The 18,950-nt window shown below is 37.5% G+C and overlaps 1 protein-coding gene across 1 annotated transcript in view; it reads left to right on the top strand.

Moving 5' to 3' along the window:
* The window catches only part of LOC132840256 (G patch domain-containing protein 8), a 117,188-nt gene extending 98,952 nt beyond the window's left edge, over positions 1-18,236 (top strand). The window contains exons 3-4 of the mRNA XM_060861776.1: positions 13,989-14,119; positions 14,606-18,236. Of these exons, the coding sequence (XP_060717759.1) occupies positions 13,989-14,119; positions 14,606-17,957 (3,483 nt within the window). The 3' untranslated portion in view covers positions 17,958-18,236. The remainder of the gene's footprint in view (positions 1-13,988; positions 14,120-14,605) is intronic.
* The last annotated feature ends 714 nt before the right edge of the window (positions 18,237-18,950 follow it).

Genomic DNA, 18,950 nt, shown 5'->3' with positions numbered 1-18,950 from the left:
CCTTATTCTTATATAACTTCCCCTGGTGTTGTTTGGTCAGCTGCATTATCTTGGACTTCATTGTGAGGAAGGTAAAAGTGCCATGTTTCTTTATTAAACTACCTGTATGTTTTATGCTGTGATGGATTTTCAGAGAACGTTGATTGTGTTTGGAAGTAGTAGCTCAGTGGTTAAGGTGTTGGATCCCTAATCAGAAGGTGATGAGTTTGAATCCCAGGTCCACCAATCTGCTTCTCCTTGACCCCCTAAGCAAGGCCTTTAACCCTCAATTGGTCACTTGCGTAAATGTCTGTATGTTCTTGACATGTTATCTACCCTAACTAAGGAATAAGACATTGTGGAATCTGTTGTTAGAGGAAAATAATCAATAACAGGGTGGTGTGATGTGGCCTTGCACCGTCTTATACCAACAGCATGCGTTTTTTTTTTTTTTTTGGGAATTATTCTTTAAAAATGACACTTTCTATATTTTTATCTGTTTATATCACTTCCACTATAAACAGCTATAAATACAGTCATTCTCTAACCTGCTGTTATTCCTCTTAGGAATTTAATCAAACAAAAAAAAAACCACACAGCTTTTAATGTTACCAAGAAACTGCAAAGCCCTCAAGATTCTGTCCACAAGGCTTTATCATGTCTAAAAAAAAAAAAAAAAATCCATGAATGTTACAAAGTGTTTACACTGGAGACATCTTCCAAAATAGTCCAAATAAAAACCTCCTAGAAATCTTCACTATGTACCGTTACACTCTTCTGAAAGCTGGATATGTGGAGCAGCCAAATTAATAGAAACCTGCAATATGCCTTAATTATTGCCTTAACAATTTGCATTAACTGATTAATTTAATTCAGTACACATTTCTACATTTCTAATCTTTTCGGGAAGATTTTTAGAATTTTAGATTTACGTGTTCATTGTTGAAAACAAAAACATTGAATGTACATTTTCTTTCTTCACGTGTTTAATTTGCCTTACAATGATTCTGTTCAGCTATTTTAAAATTTTCCTGCTGTTGAGAAGGCTGAACATGACTGTGTTTTCATGTCTAGTGTGTGTGTGTGTGTGTGTGTGTGTGTGTGTGTGTGAGTGAGAAATAGTATGCTGGCAAAATTAAAATACAAAACTTTTGGCTTGTGTTTTCTTGCCTGCTGTGAGATGTAAATTAGTGCATTTCGCTTTCAATTTCTGAAGTTTCTGCCCTAGGCTTCAATCTAAAACGGGTGACAGGAATGAGTAGACATAACTGTAGGCCTTATCTACATGATCATTACTCAAAAACGGTGGACGAGTGAAACATTTTTCAGTCACTGACTGAATGACAGATTTGTGAGTTCAAAGAGCGATTCATGGTAATTTTGCATGCAAGAAAATAAATGCATGAACTTGGGAACATGAACGAAGGAAAAAGGCCAAATATTAAAACACAGTCATTTACATGCCTAATGTTTGCATCTAAACAAATATAGAATTTAATTCTGTAAAATCTATCCTGCTGTGCAGCTTCCGTTAGCTCCTATATGTCAAAATGATAAAGGATTGTGTACGCTGCATTAATTACCGCTGCTTAGAGGATAGAAGATGAACTGCCCTTGTGTTATGAAGAAAGAACAATGACGTGTATCAATGCTTTTTTCAATGCAAAACTTATTCAAGCCACATTAATCGTTAACGAATCAAGGACAGTCATTGTGCACTGTATAAGCCTGAATTTACAGAAATATTTCAGTTACAGAGAAAAAGAAACAACATAACTGCATAAATAAACGTACGTTCGCTCTATCTCAGGAGGAGGTAGAACAAGTTCTATTATTTAAAAAATTGTCACGTAGTGGAAAAATAGGACATGTCATTGCAGTGAAATTGTGCATGCTGGTCTCAAAGTAAGAAAATTATGACTTGCAGTACATCAATCATCCATAACATTAAAACCCTCGGCAGGTGACGTAAATAACCTCGATTGACTCGTTAAACGGCGCCTGTGGAATATATTATGGAATTAAATTTGTGGCAAATTTTGTATTCAACGTAACTTTCCAAGAAATGAACAAACGTACACAATTATAAAGAACTAAAAACTGAAAACCGTTCAATTCCATACAAACCCAAGGCTCATAGATGTGTGTTGGGAACATAGATAGATTTTACATGAAAGCTTCTAGTTGACAGATGACACTGAAGTTGCCTCCCCCATCTCTGAGCTCAGATATCTGAGCTAGCTATCTGGGCATGTGCTGGACAAATAATCCACCTCGCAACTCACTGGACTTAAAGGATCTGCTGCTAATGTCTTGGTGCCAGATACCAGAGCACACCTTCAGAGGTTTTGTGGAGTCCAAGGCGCTATTTTGGTGGCAGAATGGGAACCTACACCATATTAGGCAGGAGGTTTTAATGTTATGGCTGATTGGTGTAGATACACTAATTCTTGTATGGATGTATAGATGTATAGATGTATAGATAGATAGATAGATAGATAGATAGATAGATAGATAGATAGATAGATAGATAGATAGATAGATAGATAAATAGATAGATAGATAGATTTTACATGAAAGCTTCTATAATATAACTCTCAGTTGTGATGTTGTACACTGTGTACTGGTGTGCAACCAGTTGACAGATGCCACTGAAATTGCCTCCCCATCTCCGAGCTCAGATCACATCTCTGAGAGATTTATTACTCCTGTACACTGCATGCAGACTTCATGAATCATATTTAGCTCAGGGGTTGTATTTGATCGCACCTCAGCATTAGGATGAACAGCTGCACTTTTCATCATCTTTTTTATTTGAACTATCAGGATGTGCTTAATCAGTAAAGGTAGAAATATAGCTGCCTGGACTACAGAATAACATAATGAGGAAGAGTGAATTAAAAAGTATATAACCTGGACAAAGATTACAAATAAATGAGGTAATACTACTACTACTACTACTACTATTCATTCATTCATCTTCTACCGCTTATCCGAACTACCTCGGGTCACGGGGAGCCTGTGCCTATCTCAGGCGTCATCGGGCATCAAGGCAGGATACACCCTGGACGGAGTGCCAACCCATCGCAGGGCACACACACACACTCTCATTCACTCACGCACTAGGGACAATTTTCCAGAGATGCCAATCAACCTACTATGCATGTCTTTTGACTGGGGGAGGAAACCGGAGTACCCGGAGGAAACCCCCGAGGCACGGGGAGAACATGCAAACTCCACACACACAAGGTGGAGGCGGGAATCGAACCCCGACCCTGGAGGTGTGAGGCGAACGTGCTAACCACTAAGCCACCGTGCCCCCCACTACTACTACTAATATAATAATAATAATAATAATAATAATAACAATTGTTATAAAATGCCTGCTGAAATCTGATTGGCTAATGGCAGGCATTTTACATAAGCCACTCTTAATTAGACATCCACTTACAGATCTGTGTTATACAGAGCGATGTATCACAGCAAATTTTTCAAAATGTCATTTCCTGCGAAATTACAAAATTATTTGCATTACATTTATAACGTTTGTAACATACAGATGTTAGCGCGTCTCTAATACAATGGGTCACAAACGTAAACCCTTCATAAAGCCTCGAATATCTTAACATAGAGAAAAAGTAAAGGCCTATAATAGACCAGATTTTAAAAATGCTTCTTTTTTATTGGACAACCAATAAACATGTCCTACAAAAATATAAAAGTTGCTGTATTTTCCTTGCTCAGAGTTGCTCTGAGATAAGATTCCTAATGTTTAAGCTAAATTTGGAGCTCTCTGAGATCATTCTTAGAATCTTTATGAATATGGGCCGTGATATTTTTTAACTTACCTCCATCCTCACTATCAACGGACACATCCAAAGCTCTGCAAGTCTCCTCAGAACCTTGTCCTGAATATTCCATTCAAGGTTTGTGCAGATCCATCTATCTGAATGAACCAAGCTTCATCGTACTTAGATCGATCGGCATTTGGCGGCCATAATGTTGTGGCAACTTTTTAAATGCCATCATGTTTTTTCAGTAATTTTGACACACTATTATGAGTGATATTGTGATATAATGTGAAGATATTGTTGTAGCACAATCTCTAGTTTGCAAAGAATATTAGCCAAGAATTAAGAAGAAATATCTCTAGACCAATAAAAAAAACAAAAAAAAACAATAATATTCCCACAGTCCCTGATTGGACCAGTAATAACCTATCAAATGGATCGGTAAGATTATTTAAATTGAAATAAATAGCCTCTAGTCATTTTAAGGTAAAACCACAGCGCAAGATCCAAATGCACAAAAACAGGTTGCTTTACTCATTGAATTAAATACCATCTTAGTGCTGAAGGGTTTCTGGAAACGTTCTTAAATTAAAGAACATTCTTAATTAAGTAACAGGAAAAAAAAAAGAACTTTGTATTATTTGATTATTTTTTCCTTAGGAAACTATTTTGTGATCACTGATCTCATGAAGCACTGAACCCCGTTTCAGACTCTTTGCTCAGCCAAGGCAGACCGACTGCTAATCCCAAGTATCAGTTTTCAGGATTATTTTACATGGCTTTTAAGCTCTGGCACAGAGAAGATTAAGAAAGCTACCTTTTTAGCTTAGTCTTAGGTATTTTTAGTCCTTTTACAAAAGGCCAAAAAGTGGAATTTGTGCCTGTTTTGGTGTGCCCATGTTTAGCACTGAATTTCTTTGTCATATCAAACTGTACAATGATGGTTATTTTTGAATTTGTAGGAATATCTGTTTTTACTTAACTTACTAGAAGCAAAATATTTAGTTCATTTTTTTCCAAGAAAATGATGATATCAAACCCATTTTTGCTCTCTGAGATGCCCAAAGTGCTTGCTCATAAGCATCTAAAATTTGAAGGTGTTTTCTTCAAGCACTAAAATTCTGTGTACGTTTATCCCAATAGAGGGAACAACAAACGTCTCGCACTGAAAGCCAACAGAGTCCTGACTCGTTTTATATCAGACTTGTGGCGATGAAATTCTTCATTTGTTTATACTGATTGAAAATGTCCCCATACTGTAAGTCCATTTCCTTTCTGCTGGTAGAAAGGAACACCACTGTCCTGGTAAAAAGAATTAATGAAGATTCGCAAACTCTATGGGGCTAAAAATTATATATACCTCCTCAGAACATTTTCAGATATTAGGCTTATTCTTCAAAAGAAATCTATTCAATGTAAGGAGCTTAAATATTTTAAAAACTTTGATGAAAAGATACCTTTTTTATCTTTAATCATGGAAGGAGTCCCTAAATTTCTGTAAATAATAATAATAATAATAATAATAATAATAATAAAACATTATAAAATAAATAAAATAACAATAATAATAAAAATAAAACATAATAATAATAATAATAATAATAATAATAATAATAATAATAATAATAATAATTCTTCTTCTTCTTCTTCTTCTTCTTCTTCTTCTTCTTCTTATTATTATTATTATTATAACCATCAAAATAATAATAAAAATAAAAATAATACTACTACTACTACTACTACTAACAATAATAATAATAATAACAATATCTGTCAGAGCATCTAGTCTGACTTATAAATTGATTTATTAATATGGACCCTGTTTCTCAGGACCGAGTCTAGGCATCTTGTTCAAAACACAAAGTCGAAATGTTCATTACATCTGATGATTATGGATAAAACTAATAACTGACATTGACGAGATCACGTCGTCATATAGTTCATGCCTGTAGCAACAAGAATCACTCAACAGTAGCAGCTCATTTGTTCCATCTCTGTCTTTGCACGTCTCGTTCTTATTCTATTTTAAGATATCTATCTATTTATTTATTTGTTTGTTTATTTATTTATTTATTTATTGAATTATTTATTTCAGATATTTCATTATTGAATTCCTAAAAAGCCAGTACAGTTGTTTTTTTTACACATAGATATGTGCCGCAATCCTTGGAGGTACTGTTTATAGTGACCAGTGAGTTTGTTAAAGCTTTTAATTTTGCTCTGCAAGTAAGCACCTGAGGCTTCTTGCTGCCTCCCACATCCCAGAATATCATTCCGTGCTGAAATTTGGTCCAAACCTGGTTCAACCAGATTACAAGTGTAGTTACAGCAGTGTCTTTAGGATGCATAATGAATTTGTGAGGAAGCGAGGGGAGATGAACGAACCTGCTGACATCCTGCTTGCATCGTCAGTAAGTGCTGCAGAACAGGGGTGTCGCTGCAGCCAGTAAGCACCATTTGTCAAAATGATCCCATAAGAATAGTCAGAAAGAGCTGCAGTCAGCACAGTGTGTTTCTTTTTTCTTTTCTTTCTGTCTTTTTATTTATTTTTTTTTTTTTTACATTTTCTCAGTGCAATCTCTTACTGCAGTTTCAAATGTGTACAAGTGTTTGAACACCTCTAAACAAATACTCGCATTTCCAAACCCTTATGGAAACCTGAAGGTCACCCCAAGACCCCCTTTTACAATTCTAAGCCTCACACTCACAAATAAACAAATGGTGCATTCACATACATCTTTGCAGCCACATTTTGTGTGGTTTCTTTATAGTCGCATAGCCTGCAGCGGTTGTGTAGGCCTGTTATTTTGGCTGCTAAGGTTGAAAGAGCATTGTCAATGTTAGTGTTCAGATGTTTCCTTTACACCGCCTCTGTGCTCTGTGGAAGTATATCTGATAAACCCATGCTTTCACCAAGTCTTACCTTTCTCTGAACTTCTTTCTCTCTTACTTACATGAGAATTTGAATGTGTTCAAGCATAGCAATGAGGCATTCTCTGGTAAAAGATGCTTACATCATTACTCTGATTAAAATATCTATCTTTGCATACATTATGGGCTACAATGGATCAGTCCAGATATATTATAAGCACAACGCATTAGAGTGATTGCATGTTTGAAGTGCCATTTGTGTCCCATTGATTCGTTTACAAATACACTCACAGTTCATTCATGAAATTATCCATTCAGCAAATTTTTAAGGTCTAGAGGTTCAGGTAATATACACATCACCAAGCCTGACCTTCACCATGTTCTCAGAAGAGCTTACACTCAAGTCTCTGTCAGTGAACACTGAGTTGGTTGAGTTTCATTTAAAACTCAAATGTACATAAGTACGTTTCTGTTAAAACAAATAGCTTACTATAAGAATACAGTTACAGAAGAAGAATTACTTATAATCACAGTATCTGGTGTTATACAGGCTGTGGCTCTTCTCAAAGTTTCTTCCTCTTGTCGTCGCAGTGGAGTTTTTCTTTGCCGTTGTTGTCTCTGGCCTTGTAATTTGGCGTAAGATAAAAAAAATGTAAATTATATATCTGGATTTTTGTAAAGCTGCTTTTTGAATCGAAATGCAAACATCAAAGAAGAAATATAAATCTCTTTGATTTTGACCAAGCAGGCTGGTTTAGATATTTCAGCAGCTGCTGATCTACTGGGATTTTCATGCACAATGAAAGCATTTACACAATATAAAGTAGGAAAAAAAAAACAATAAAACAACCAGTAAGTAGCAGGTCTGAGATTGGAAATGCCTTTTAATGTTCATACTGGTTTGAACTGTCAGAAAGTCTAAATTAATCACACTTTACAATCATAGTCAGCAGAAAGCAGCCCAGAATGCACAATACACTGAACCGTTTGTCAGAACTGGGTTTCATTACTCTTCATTCAACCATGGAGAGGAATATGAGGTTACGGTGGGCACGGACTCACCCAAGCCTTTTTCCAGTCTTCAAAAAAGATCTTCAGCAGTAAGAAACCTTTAAAAAGCTATTGTTACATTCTATCATACTGTATAGCACTGGAGTGGTACAGAAGCAGGAAAAAAATTGGTTTTACTGTCTTTGCTTTAAACTGCCTCCATTCACACTGATTGAACCCCCAGGGTATTTAAGCAGAGATTTCCACAGGATCACCACAGCAGATCATTGATTCACATACTGTATATGTTTTAGCACAGGTTTTACGCCGGATGCACTTCCTGACGAAAAATAATCCCACACTGTATATTTTTTTTTCTTTTGAATTGGGACCATTTCTGAGAGAGCACTGACTTGTGCAACCCCTAGTCAATGGGTTGGTTCCCTGCCCTGGAGCTGGACCACCAGGAAACTTCATATAAAGTTTGTATCAAAATAGGAATAGGAAAAAGAAGAACATATTGATGTTCCTCAGTGTTCAGATTTTAGAGGAGAGAGAAAGAGAGATAGACGGAGAGAGACGGAGAGAGTCTCCTACTATGCAAGCTCTGATTCTGAAGAGCTTCTTATTGTCTTCTGGTCTAGTTAAACGGCGCGAGTTCTCCAGAGCATCAGTAGCCCAGCTGAGTCTAATCATTTATCTGCACCTGCCACAGCCTGGCAAAAGGACAAGAGAATGTGGAGTTTAAAAAAAGAAAAGCAGACAGCGAAATAGAGAAAGAGACGACTCATTGCGAGACTCTCAAAGGTACCTAGGGGAAGAGCCCTGTTAGGACACCTAGCACACAAACATACACATTCACTTTCTCTTTCTCTCTATACACAACAGATGTATTTGGTCTATCGGGTAAAGCAATCTTTCAGTGGTACTTTCAGTTTATGTTTGAAATTATTTTCTTTAATAGGGCAAGATTTATTGAATTCATTAAAAATGTGAATTTTGAACCAGATTTAAAAAGGCATGTGACCACTTCTGGGTTACACTAAAGTGTAATAAATATAATATGTGATTTAAAGGAAACTGATTTTGTACACTGCATGTTGGTGATGTTGTGAAGTATAAAACTGCATTACTTGGCCTATTTAAGTGATTCGTCACATTTGATATTTTGCAGTACGGATATTTCCAGAATGTGCTTTTAGAACATGACTACAAATTGCTGCCCAAAATAGTGCACTATATAATAAATAGGGCGTAATTTCAAAAATAGAACAGGGTCGAGGAAGACCGCATTAGAAGTCCCATCTGTTGATTGAGTGAAGCTGGGTCTAGGAGGTCAGCCTGGTGAATTTCTGCACCTGAGCTTTTGTGGCTTAGATTTAAAGCAGCCTGTCACAGTGGAGTATGATAAAACAGAAGAACTAGAGCATGTGTAATTAAACTCACACACACACACACACACATTCACACACACATTCACACACAGGATATAACTGAAAATCAATACATTATTCAGAATAAATGAATACATTATTCAGCTAATGTGTTCCAAACAGATGTAAATACAGATACTAATATGAAAGGCACTTTTTGTGTTTTGGTTTTGTTCTGTTTATTTCAAAAGGTTCTCTGTTGAAGACTAAAGATGTGCATTGGGACTGGGATCTGGCAGAGTACATCTAAAAATTCTCCTGAGTGGGATGTTTTTCCTTTCATGTGGACTTTCAGACTATGACAACGTTCATTAACGTGAAAGGATTTACAGTGTTCAGTCATCCTTAGTAACTGCCTGGTCAGGATTGTGTTGGATCAATTTGGCTTGGTGGTGTAGCTTAGTGATTTGTTTCAAATTTGGGAAAGTAAAATTGTTAGAAAAGGCACTAAAGGACAAACACAAATAATAATTGTGTAAGTAGGATTATAAAACAGTCCAGTAAGTATCACTCTCTCAGTCTAAATGAGGTTGAGGGCTGAAAAACACACAGACAACACAAAATAACGCCTTATTACTTAGGCACACCTATTTAACATTCAAAGTAAGAATAGACTACATATACAGATATTTGAAGCACTACCCAGACACAGAAAATGTCATTGTGTTACATTTCTAACACACCCACAAAAAACACACACATAGTTGCTGTGTAGAGCAACAAGGGTTTATTTTATCTCTAACATAAATACAAGCTAAGCTAAGCCGATGCACAGACCTTGACTAAGAGGTGTGTATGTGTCGGTGACATTATCTATCCTGAATCATTTTAGCTGATTAGAATGTTGCCTGTTCTCATCCTGGAGCTAATGTTTTAGAAAAAAACCCTAATGTCTCCTGAAAGGCAGAGGTCATGGGTATTTTGCGCTGTCAGATGACATTTCACACTGATCTGCCCTCGCGCGTGGGTGCAAGTAGAATGAGTTACCTCTGTGCTGATTACTAACAACATGGACTTAGCATTAGCCATACATTCATAATGCACTCATGTAATTGTTTAAAATTAATAGACTGAATTAGAACTATACCTAGAATTGCAGTGACTATACCTATGTAAAATTACGACACCATACAATTCAAATTGTAACACATTTCAAGACACTAGTCTTGATTCTAGAAAGATTCTAGTCATATGACAATAACCAGCACTGACTATCATCCTCATGGTGCTACATGAAACACAGAGCTACATAAAAGACAGACCGTACAATACACTAGAATACAATTGTGTACACAGAGCACCGATCAGGACACAGGTCTGTAGTTGTGTAAATAAAGATGCTATGGTTGTAAATATAAGACATTTAGTAACATATTTTAGCATTAACATGCAAAGATTTCAGTGGAAGTGCAGGGGTATACAGTTTTGTGTGTGTGTTTGTCTGTGAATGGTGGTCAGTGATTGGTTCTTAGGAAACAATAGTCGACCGAGGGATTGGTTGTTAGAAAATATAGTGATCAGCAATTTGTTGTTGGGAAACAAAAGCGGCCACTGATTGGTTGCTGGGAACAATAGTAAACAGTGATTGGTTGTTTGGAAACAATGGTGCTGAACAATAGAAACAATAGCGATCAGTGATTGGTTGTTAGGAAACAATGGTGATCGGTGATTGTTAGGAGACAATGATGATTACTGATTGGTGGACATGCAATTTAGTCAGACATTACATAAAGGTAGGGACTTAAATATCATGTATAACAAGCATTATTGTAATGTGAGTTTGAGAGTTACTGTATATGAAATGCTGGGCAATCAGACGATTTATTGCATAAGTGGAATTGCATTATACTGCTGTATACGGATTTTTCATTCGAATTCACCATCCACTTTTTAAAATGTTGGCTGAGGGTAAATAAATGAAAATGTACAAAAAAATGTAAATTTACAAAAAAAAAAAAAAAAATTGCAATGAATGTCTATCACAAACAGAACTGGCAGACTCGATGTCATTCAGAAGGTGTATAGTGAGTGTAATAGACATGAGTATAAAATATAAAAGTAGATTACTTTCTCAAATATTTCTCAAAAACAGAGTTTCATATACCAACCTTAGAAAAAAGCACATTCATTGCTGTGGATTACACATAATCATCCAGTTGCACACATTTAATGTGACATATGACAGCTGACAGAGACTGATCCAGATTTGTTTTTGGGCACTTCTGAGCCTGGAACCGAAGATAGCGGTTTATCTCCCAAGTCATTATCAGCCTTGACGCACCTCCCAGACGATTCTTTGCTATTAATAAATAATGGGGTGTTTATTTATATTTTTTTATACAGAGTTTTCCCACTTTGTGGCTTTATGCTGCTTGTCTGATATATTTGGTCTGATCCCATATCCACAGAAATATCATGTCAGTCTTTTATACAATGCATCCCACATGGACATAAACCTTTATACTCATTTTGGTATTCTGCACAAAATAGGACCTCTTATAAAGACAAACATAGACAACAAGGCAAATTTGAAGAGTGGCACAACAGCAAGTGTGCTTTTTAACATCACTCAGTAAGTGTTTACGTAATGTACTTAATGTATATCAGAGCTTATTCAACCTGTATAGAAGAGTATGAAATAGACAGATATTGTCTGTAAGTACAGTAGAGATGTTTGAGATTTAGGACATTCTTGAGGTCCTAAACACCATTTTAAGTCTTATTCAGATTCGGTATCAGCAAATTAGTGGTGTTTGACTTTTTTTTTTTAATCATTAGGCTTCATGGTTTCCTGTTCCAATTCCATTATCATTTTCTTTTGTTTTGTCAGAAAAAAAAGAGTGAAAAGGACATGGTAAATCAGTGCCTTTGAGTTTTCCAGACTTTCTGCTGAACCATTCTGTAAATCTGTCAATTATTCATGAGGCAGCTGTTTCAATGACATTTCAAATTGTCTTCCAAGGGCAAAATCCAAAATCATGAATATGACAGTGTTCTGAGATAATTAAACATATTGCTTTTATGTTTGCTCATCAGAATCAGAAATGGAAGGACTAAAGTTGTCAAGCATCAGTGAGAGAAAAGTTGGAATTAATTTGACTTTAGATCAAAACTGCGAAAAAGAGAAGCAGGAAAAAAGTGGTACAGCTGGGAAAGAGAGAGAAATTGCCATTTGCTTATCATTCACTTCATTTAAAAGTATAAATGAACGAATAAAAAAAAAAGACAAAAAAACACACTGGTGTTAAGTAAGGTATGTTGTGTCAGAACACATACAGTATATGACCTTTATCAATACAAATAAATCAAAGTAAATGCTATATGGAATTCTTTGTTATGCCTTTTTCATAAGAAATGGAATAGGTTGCAATGGAATAACGGTGTTGGTTGTGATTTTTGATAGGAAATCCAATGCAAAATTTATATTAAAAGCTCAACATTTATTAGGGCTGAGAAATCCATTGGTACATTAACACATTACAATGCATTAGTATGGCTGTTACTGTTACAATTAAAGGAGCTGCATTCATGAGTTTTTATTTTATAAAGCACTCTATATCTGAACTGCTGGGTTCAAGTTTAGTATAAGCAATTATCATAATTATCATGGTTTAGAAGAAGAAGAAGAAGCCTTTATTATCACCACATATACATTACAGTGGAATTATTTTCTTCACATACCCCAACTGAGGAGGTTGGGGTCTGAGTGCAGGGGCAGCTATGATACAGCACCCCTGGAGCAGGGGCCCAGCAGTAGCAGATTGGCTGTGCTGGGCCTTGAACCCTGATCCTCCGATCAACAACCCAGAGCCTTAACCAGTTGAGAGACAACTGCCCCTAAAGGTTTAATAAGAACCTTTGGATTTTTATTTAAACTATACACAATACTTTTATTTCATTTTAATCAGATAATTGGACACTGTTAGCTTATTTACCTTTTTTTGCAATATAACAGCCTGTGCAAGTTTGTTCTATTTGTCTAATAGAATAATATCATATTCTCTCTCTATCTCTGTCAATCAGTGCAATGCTAGCCATTCATGGATGTGTGTGTGTGTGTGTGTGTGTGTGTGTGTGTGAGCTCAAGTATATAGAATAAGCTAGATGTTGCTTTACTACAAGTGTGTTCATGACATAAAATGAGCAGCAGTCCACGAGGAGGTACATGTTACCTTTCGCTCTCCCCTGCTGGTGTTTTTTGGTGGGAGCTAGCTAGCTAGCAGGTGGGGGTTAACAAACAACAAAAAATGTGGATAACAATGTAGTGCAGATTTTATGTCATTGGAGGATGTTTTAGCCTAGTGTATAAGGTGTTGGACTACTGATCGGAAGGTTGTTGGGCCCTTGAGCAAGGCTCTTAACCCTCAGTGTAAAATGAGATAAATGTCTGCCAAATGCCATGAATGTAAATGTAAGTATTCTGAATTGTTCCTATAGAATGATTGTGAGTTTGCATGAAAAGCCAGCCCAAAGGTGTCATTAATGAAAATGGCATTTAATCACTGAAAATGGCATTCATTAATCATACCAAAACATTAGTATGAAGTGCAATCTATTGCGAGGAAGAATGCTAATTTTTTTTTTTGCAATTCCCAAGTCTAATTAAATAATCAAATTTCTTTATTTCCCTGCTGTATGAAGTCACTGAATTTGACATGTCCCCAGTGCTGACTTCATAGCTGCCAGTTGCTGTTGACATTTTTATTGGTTTCTGATTGGAGGTGGGCTTTGTTGATATCTTGTTTATTTAGTTTTGATTCATTTTTCCCCTTCTTCCCAGAGGAAGACCTTAATAACCAGACAGACACCCAACTAAAAGAAAATTTAAACAATGAATTCTTTAGGTTTTTTTTGGACTTACCTTTTTCCGACGTTGCTTACTGTCTATGTATGTAATTTGTCCCTCTTGTGTCTGTCTTGGCAGAGACTTAAGGAGCTTAAGCAAAGAGAATTTGCACGCAACGTCTCATCTAAGAGCTGGAAGGATGAGAGGAAGCAAGAGAAAGCACTGAAACGGCTCCATCAAATTGCCCTGCTCAAGCAGCAAAGGGATGGGTGAGACACCATGTTTGTTATATAGTAGGTTCTCAAAGCCCTTAAAGAACAAAGATTTATGATACGATGCTTCAGTTTATTTTGCTTTGTCCTTTTTTTGACCACTGAGTCATCATTGTATTATTGTATCATGCATAATTGTATATCATTATATTTCTATAGAGTATAACACAAATACAGTAATGTAGAGTAAATTGTTATGAATATTACAAATAGTGACTGCAACTTTACAGGATTTAATAAATACTATATATATAAAGAATCCCAAAAAATAACAGTTGTGTAGTTGAGTGGAGATAGCCGTATTAGCAGTTAAGTGAAGTACACAGAGGACAAAAGAGGATAGAGAGTAAAAAAGTCCTTCATCAGCCCTGCAAGCAACTGCCTCAGAGACTGTAGGAGGTGAAACAGATATATAAACATGTGAAGAAAATACATAAAATTCAGTAATTGCTTTGTGTATGTTCTTTTTTGTTTTTTTTACAGTGACCAAGAAAAGAAGATAGACTTGATAGCTACAGGCCAGGACAAGCAGCAAGAGAAAATAAGACTCAATAGCAGCGACAAATCAGGAGAAAAGAACATTCTATGCCACAATCAGAATCACAGCTCTCCCTCCCCAGACTTAACCACCAAAATCGCTCAATCTGCACCAGTACTTACAAATCAGTGCTCTCTTCGGGTTAAGTGTTCCTCACTGCTAGCTCAGAGCCCAAAAGGTCACCGGGATGCCAAGGCAGGCGTCTCATTCTGTTTTTCCAAAAGGGCTCACTTGAAGCTGGACTCCTGTGCATCAGTGTTCACTGATGGATTGGATGAAACTAGTGACCAACAGGAATTCCAGAGACATCAGCAGAAGCTGGCCTTGCAGGGTCTCTTGTCCCAATCTCCCTCACACACACAGGATGACCACCATGTCCCTCTGGATCCAATGCCCCTGAACAATTCCCCACAGAGGGATCTACAGACAGATCAGCCGAATGAGGAAGGTAGTCTGGAGATGCAGGTAATGTACTGCACCATAGAACCACAGAGCCAAAGTTGTCCTGATTCACAGGGTTCAGAAGTTGGGAAACAGCCAGCCAGATCAAAAGATAAAGCAGCTAATAATGGCCAAACACCCAGACATGAAATGACCTTTGATGGATTGATGGAGAAAAGCAGCCTGAAGAACCCAAGCCTAGATGGAAATAACAATATGGCTCTTGGCCAACTCAATGCACAATACTCAAAACAAGACTTGGTAAAAAGCAGCAAAAAGGATGATTTAATGACCGGAGACTGTTTAGCTGCGGGTGACCTAGACAACAAAACTTTCTTAAATGTCCTTGGAAAAGATGGGACAAAGTTAAAATGGCCTTGTGAACTTGTTCAGTACACCTCGGACGAACCCCGTGTGTCCTACAGTTGCAATCCGTTCTTCTTGAATTTCAAATGCCCAGAAGGCAAAGAAAAAGGCACAGGGGCAGAGAAGACAGATGTGTGCACCATCTCAGATCAACCCAGCAGAGCCAAGGAGCAGAGCCCAAATGTTTCTAAAGTTAACTTGGGCATTTTAAAACCAAAGAAACACAAACATCGGCGAAGAGGAAGAATTCGGGTGTGTAAAATAGATGCTGTTAGGGGACACAGAGTGACCTGTGCACTCAGCAATTTTTCCCAGTCACCTGCTGAAAGACAATTTGAATTCAACAGCATGCCGGCCAGCAAACTGCGAATCAAGCAGAAATACGCTGAGAAGAGGAAAAAACTCAGGAATAGAAAGGCATTGAAGGATGAGCCACAACTAAACCTAAAAAGTATAATTGTAAATCCTTTTTCTGCCCCACGATGCCGTAGACGGAAGCGTCAGAGGTTGCCTCCAGCTCTACGCCTGGCAAAGCGCAAGGCTCTTTTGCATGCTACCATAGAGTCTTCTGTAGGGAGTAGAGAAAATTACCAGTGGTGTGACAACGTCTGCAAATCTAAACGGGATGCTAATGTGACCCCACTCAAGCCGAGCTCATGGGGTGTCTTGTCGGAATTGAGGTCTGATGGGGACTGGCCTGCTTGTCAATGGGACAGACAATGTACTTCTTCTGCATCAGCTCCTTACTATCCCAGGAGGAGAGAATATAGCCAGCCTTGCTCTTACATCAGAAAATCTAGTTACAGTTTCCCATGCTATGGTTACGGGCACATGTTAGACAGCCAAGACAAAGATACTGAACCCAGAGAGGAATACTGCAATTACAGAGACTCAGAACTCTACAAGGAAAGGAATTACTATGGGGTATGTGACAGTATCATAAAGCAGCGATACAGCATAAGAAGGCATAAAAGACACCTCAGGGAGAACAGATATAGAGACTGCCGTAACCCTTCTACAAAAAGATTTTGTTTTTATAGAGTCTTTGAGGATGGTGATGATCCACATGACACAGAACGAAACTGGTGGTGCGAGAGACCAAGCCCTTATCTTAGAAGGCATAAACGAAGAAACAAGTTCTGGTTAAGATCAGTGGTGAGACATGACAGGGGGAATGAGCAATCCAGTCCTATGCTCAGACATAGTCCTGCTTCATCTAGTATCACCAGCGTTTCAGACATTAGTGGAGATTGCCGCACTTATATTAAGCTATCCAATTCTGGGCAGAGAGACTTAAAGTGGCCAACAGAGAGATCTGCCAGGACAAAGCATTCTCATTCAAGAGAACACACACCAAAAGAAAAGAGTCAGTCACCAACCTCAACATCTATTGATCAATCAGAGACAGTGCAATCAGACACCCAAACTGATTTCAGAGGAAAGCTGGAACCTGTTGCACAAAACTCCAAATGCAGTGATTTGACAAAGCAAAGCACAACACCTGATAAAAAATTGGCAAACACCAGAATATGTACTCTTTCACTTCCCTTGATTGGTAAACTCCCCTCGATAAAGAAAGGAATAAGACAGGCAGGAATTCATAAAGACAAAGGTAGCAGTAGCAGTTTTGACCAAGTAAATACATATCCAAATGATCATTCAAAATCTGAAATTTTGAAAAGTTCACATATAGCTACACAAAATTCAACCTCGTCCCAATTAGGTCCATCTTTAACTGATCAAAAAACAGCGGCACTTTGTTCAAGCTCAGACACACAGAAAGAGAGGTCCATGGCTCATGAAAACTTCAGAGTTCTGGAAAAGACATCAGACAAATCACCAGACAATCCACCACAGAGTTGCTTGATCCCTCCCTTGACTGAGAAACCTATAACATTCACTGAAGAAGAGATGGACAAGTACAGACTTCTTCAACTTCAAGCCCAGCAGCATATGCAGCAGAAACATCTCCAAGAGCAACATGACATGCCAAGAAGTTCATTTGTTCCTCAGATGGACCAACTACCTATTCCTGGTCCAGAGCCTTCAAATCAGACTGTCCCAGCTCCCTGTCTCTCGTACACCATACATCAGCACGGATCACTATCAGCTTTCAGTTCCTTTATCTCCTGTCCTTCAGCTTGTTTGGCATCCCGCAATTCCCCATCTGCCCAGCCTCCTCTCCGTCCCACTCTCTCACAGTCCCACTTCACCCCTCTTCCATTTCCTACTGTGTTCTACCCAGCTTCTCCTGCAGTAATGCTGGCAACACACCCTCTCCACCTTATTTCAGCAGCACCCCTTCACCATACACATCCTCATTCTCACATTGCTGGCCTAACACTTCACCCCTCACCACATGCCTCATTGCTCCCCTCCATGCTTACCCCAGCAGCCATGGTAGCTGGCAGGAGTCTGCAAATTCACCCTACGCCACAGCCTCTGTTCCCCCATCAGGATCTTCAGCATCACCCTGGTATTGCTAGCTAGGTGTTGTGAAGAAAACAACAAATCTAAAAGGGAATTGCGACAAATATGTGACATAATAGAGAAATTAAGAGGTCTATCCTTGGTACTTTTAAGTGCTATTGGACTAGCACTTTTTGATGTTTGTTTTCGACTTGGCCAAAGGTTTTAGTGTCTTGCTTGTCTTCTCATTTATTTCATACTATAATTGTTTGAATGTCTATCTGCTATTTACTGTATGTAAATGGCAGTGCAGTGAAGCATCGACCTCCCTCCAAAATCGTAACTTCTTTAAGTTCAAATGATGGGATTTTTTTTTTAACTTGGCTTAATCCTAGATATTAATTTTTGGTCAAATAGCAATTTGACCCAAGTCCATTTCGATTAGTGCACTGCAAACATTATTTGCATGTCATAAAGCAGGATTGAGAGGTTATTTTCATCGATATCTGAGAACCAGAGGTAATGTCAGAGTGCAAAAACGTATAGATTTGGGCATGTATGGAAATGAAATGGAAGGATATACAGTATAATGAAGTGTAAGCAAGAAAGTGATTTGTTGTGTCCTTAAACTAAAGCATACTCTATTCTATCTTTCAGTACAGTTAGGTGAGGTGAAAGACTGACTTATTAGACTATAATACAGAGTTGTAATAATGCAATAATACAGTTTTCAATCTATTCAAAGGTCTAAAACCTTCAATAGTATTTATGTACTGTACTTTCTAACGGAAAATGCATTTAAAAAATACATTTTAACAACATAAGGTGTGTATAAACTGCACTTGTCTGAATTATCTATGTTCCAGAGACTTTGTATTTACTCTTATTTTGTTAGAGCCAAACATTTTGTGACCTGTAAGATAATGTCATGATAATAAATTTAATGTAATCTTGTAAACTCTGTATCTTGTCATTGCTGCTGTTTGATCTAAAAAAAAAAAAATAAGACAGAATTACTGTATCATATGATTTCCAGTGTACACCGTAATAAATAAATAGTTTAATCAAATGTTT

This window comes from Tachysurus vachellii, chromosome 25, assembly GCF_030014155.1.
Source record: "Tachysurus vachellii isolate PV-2020 chromosome 25, HZAU_Pvac_v1, whole genome shotgun sequence".
Classification (NCBI taxonomy): Eukaryota; Metazoa; Chordata; class Actinopteri; order Siluriformes; family Bagridae; genus Tachysurus; species Tachysurus vachellii.
This window is presented reverse-complemented; position numbering and strand designations above follow the sequence as displayed.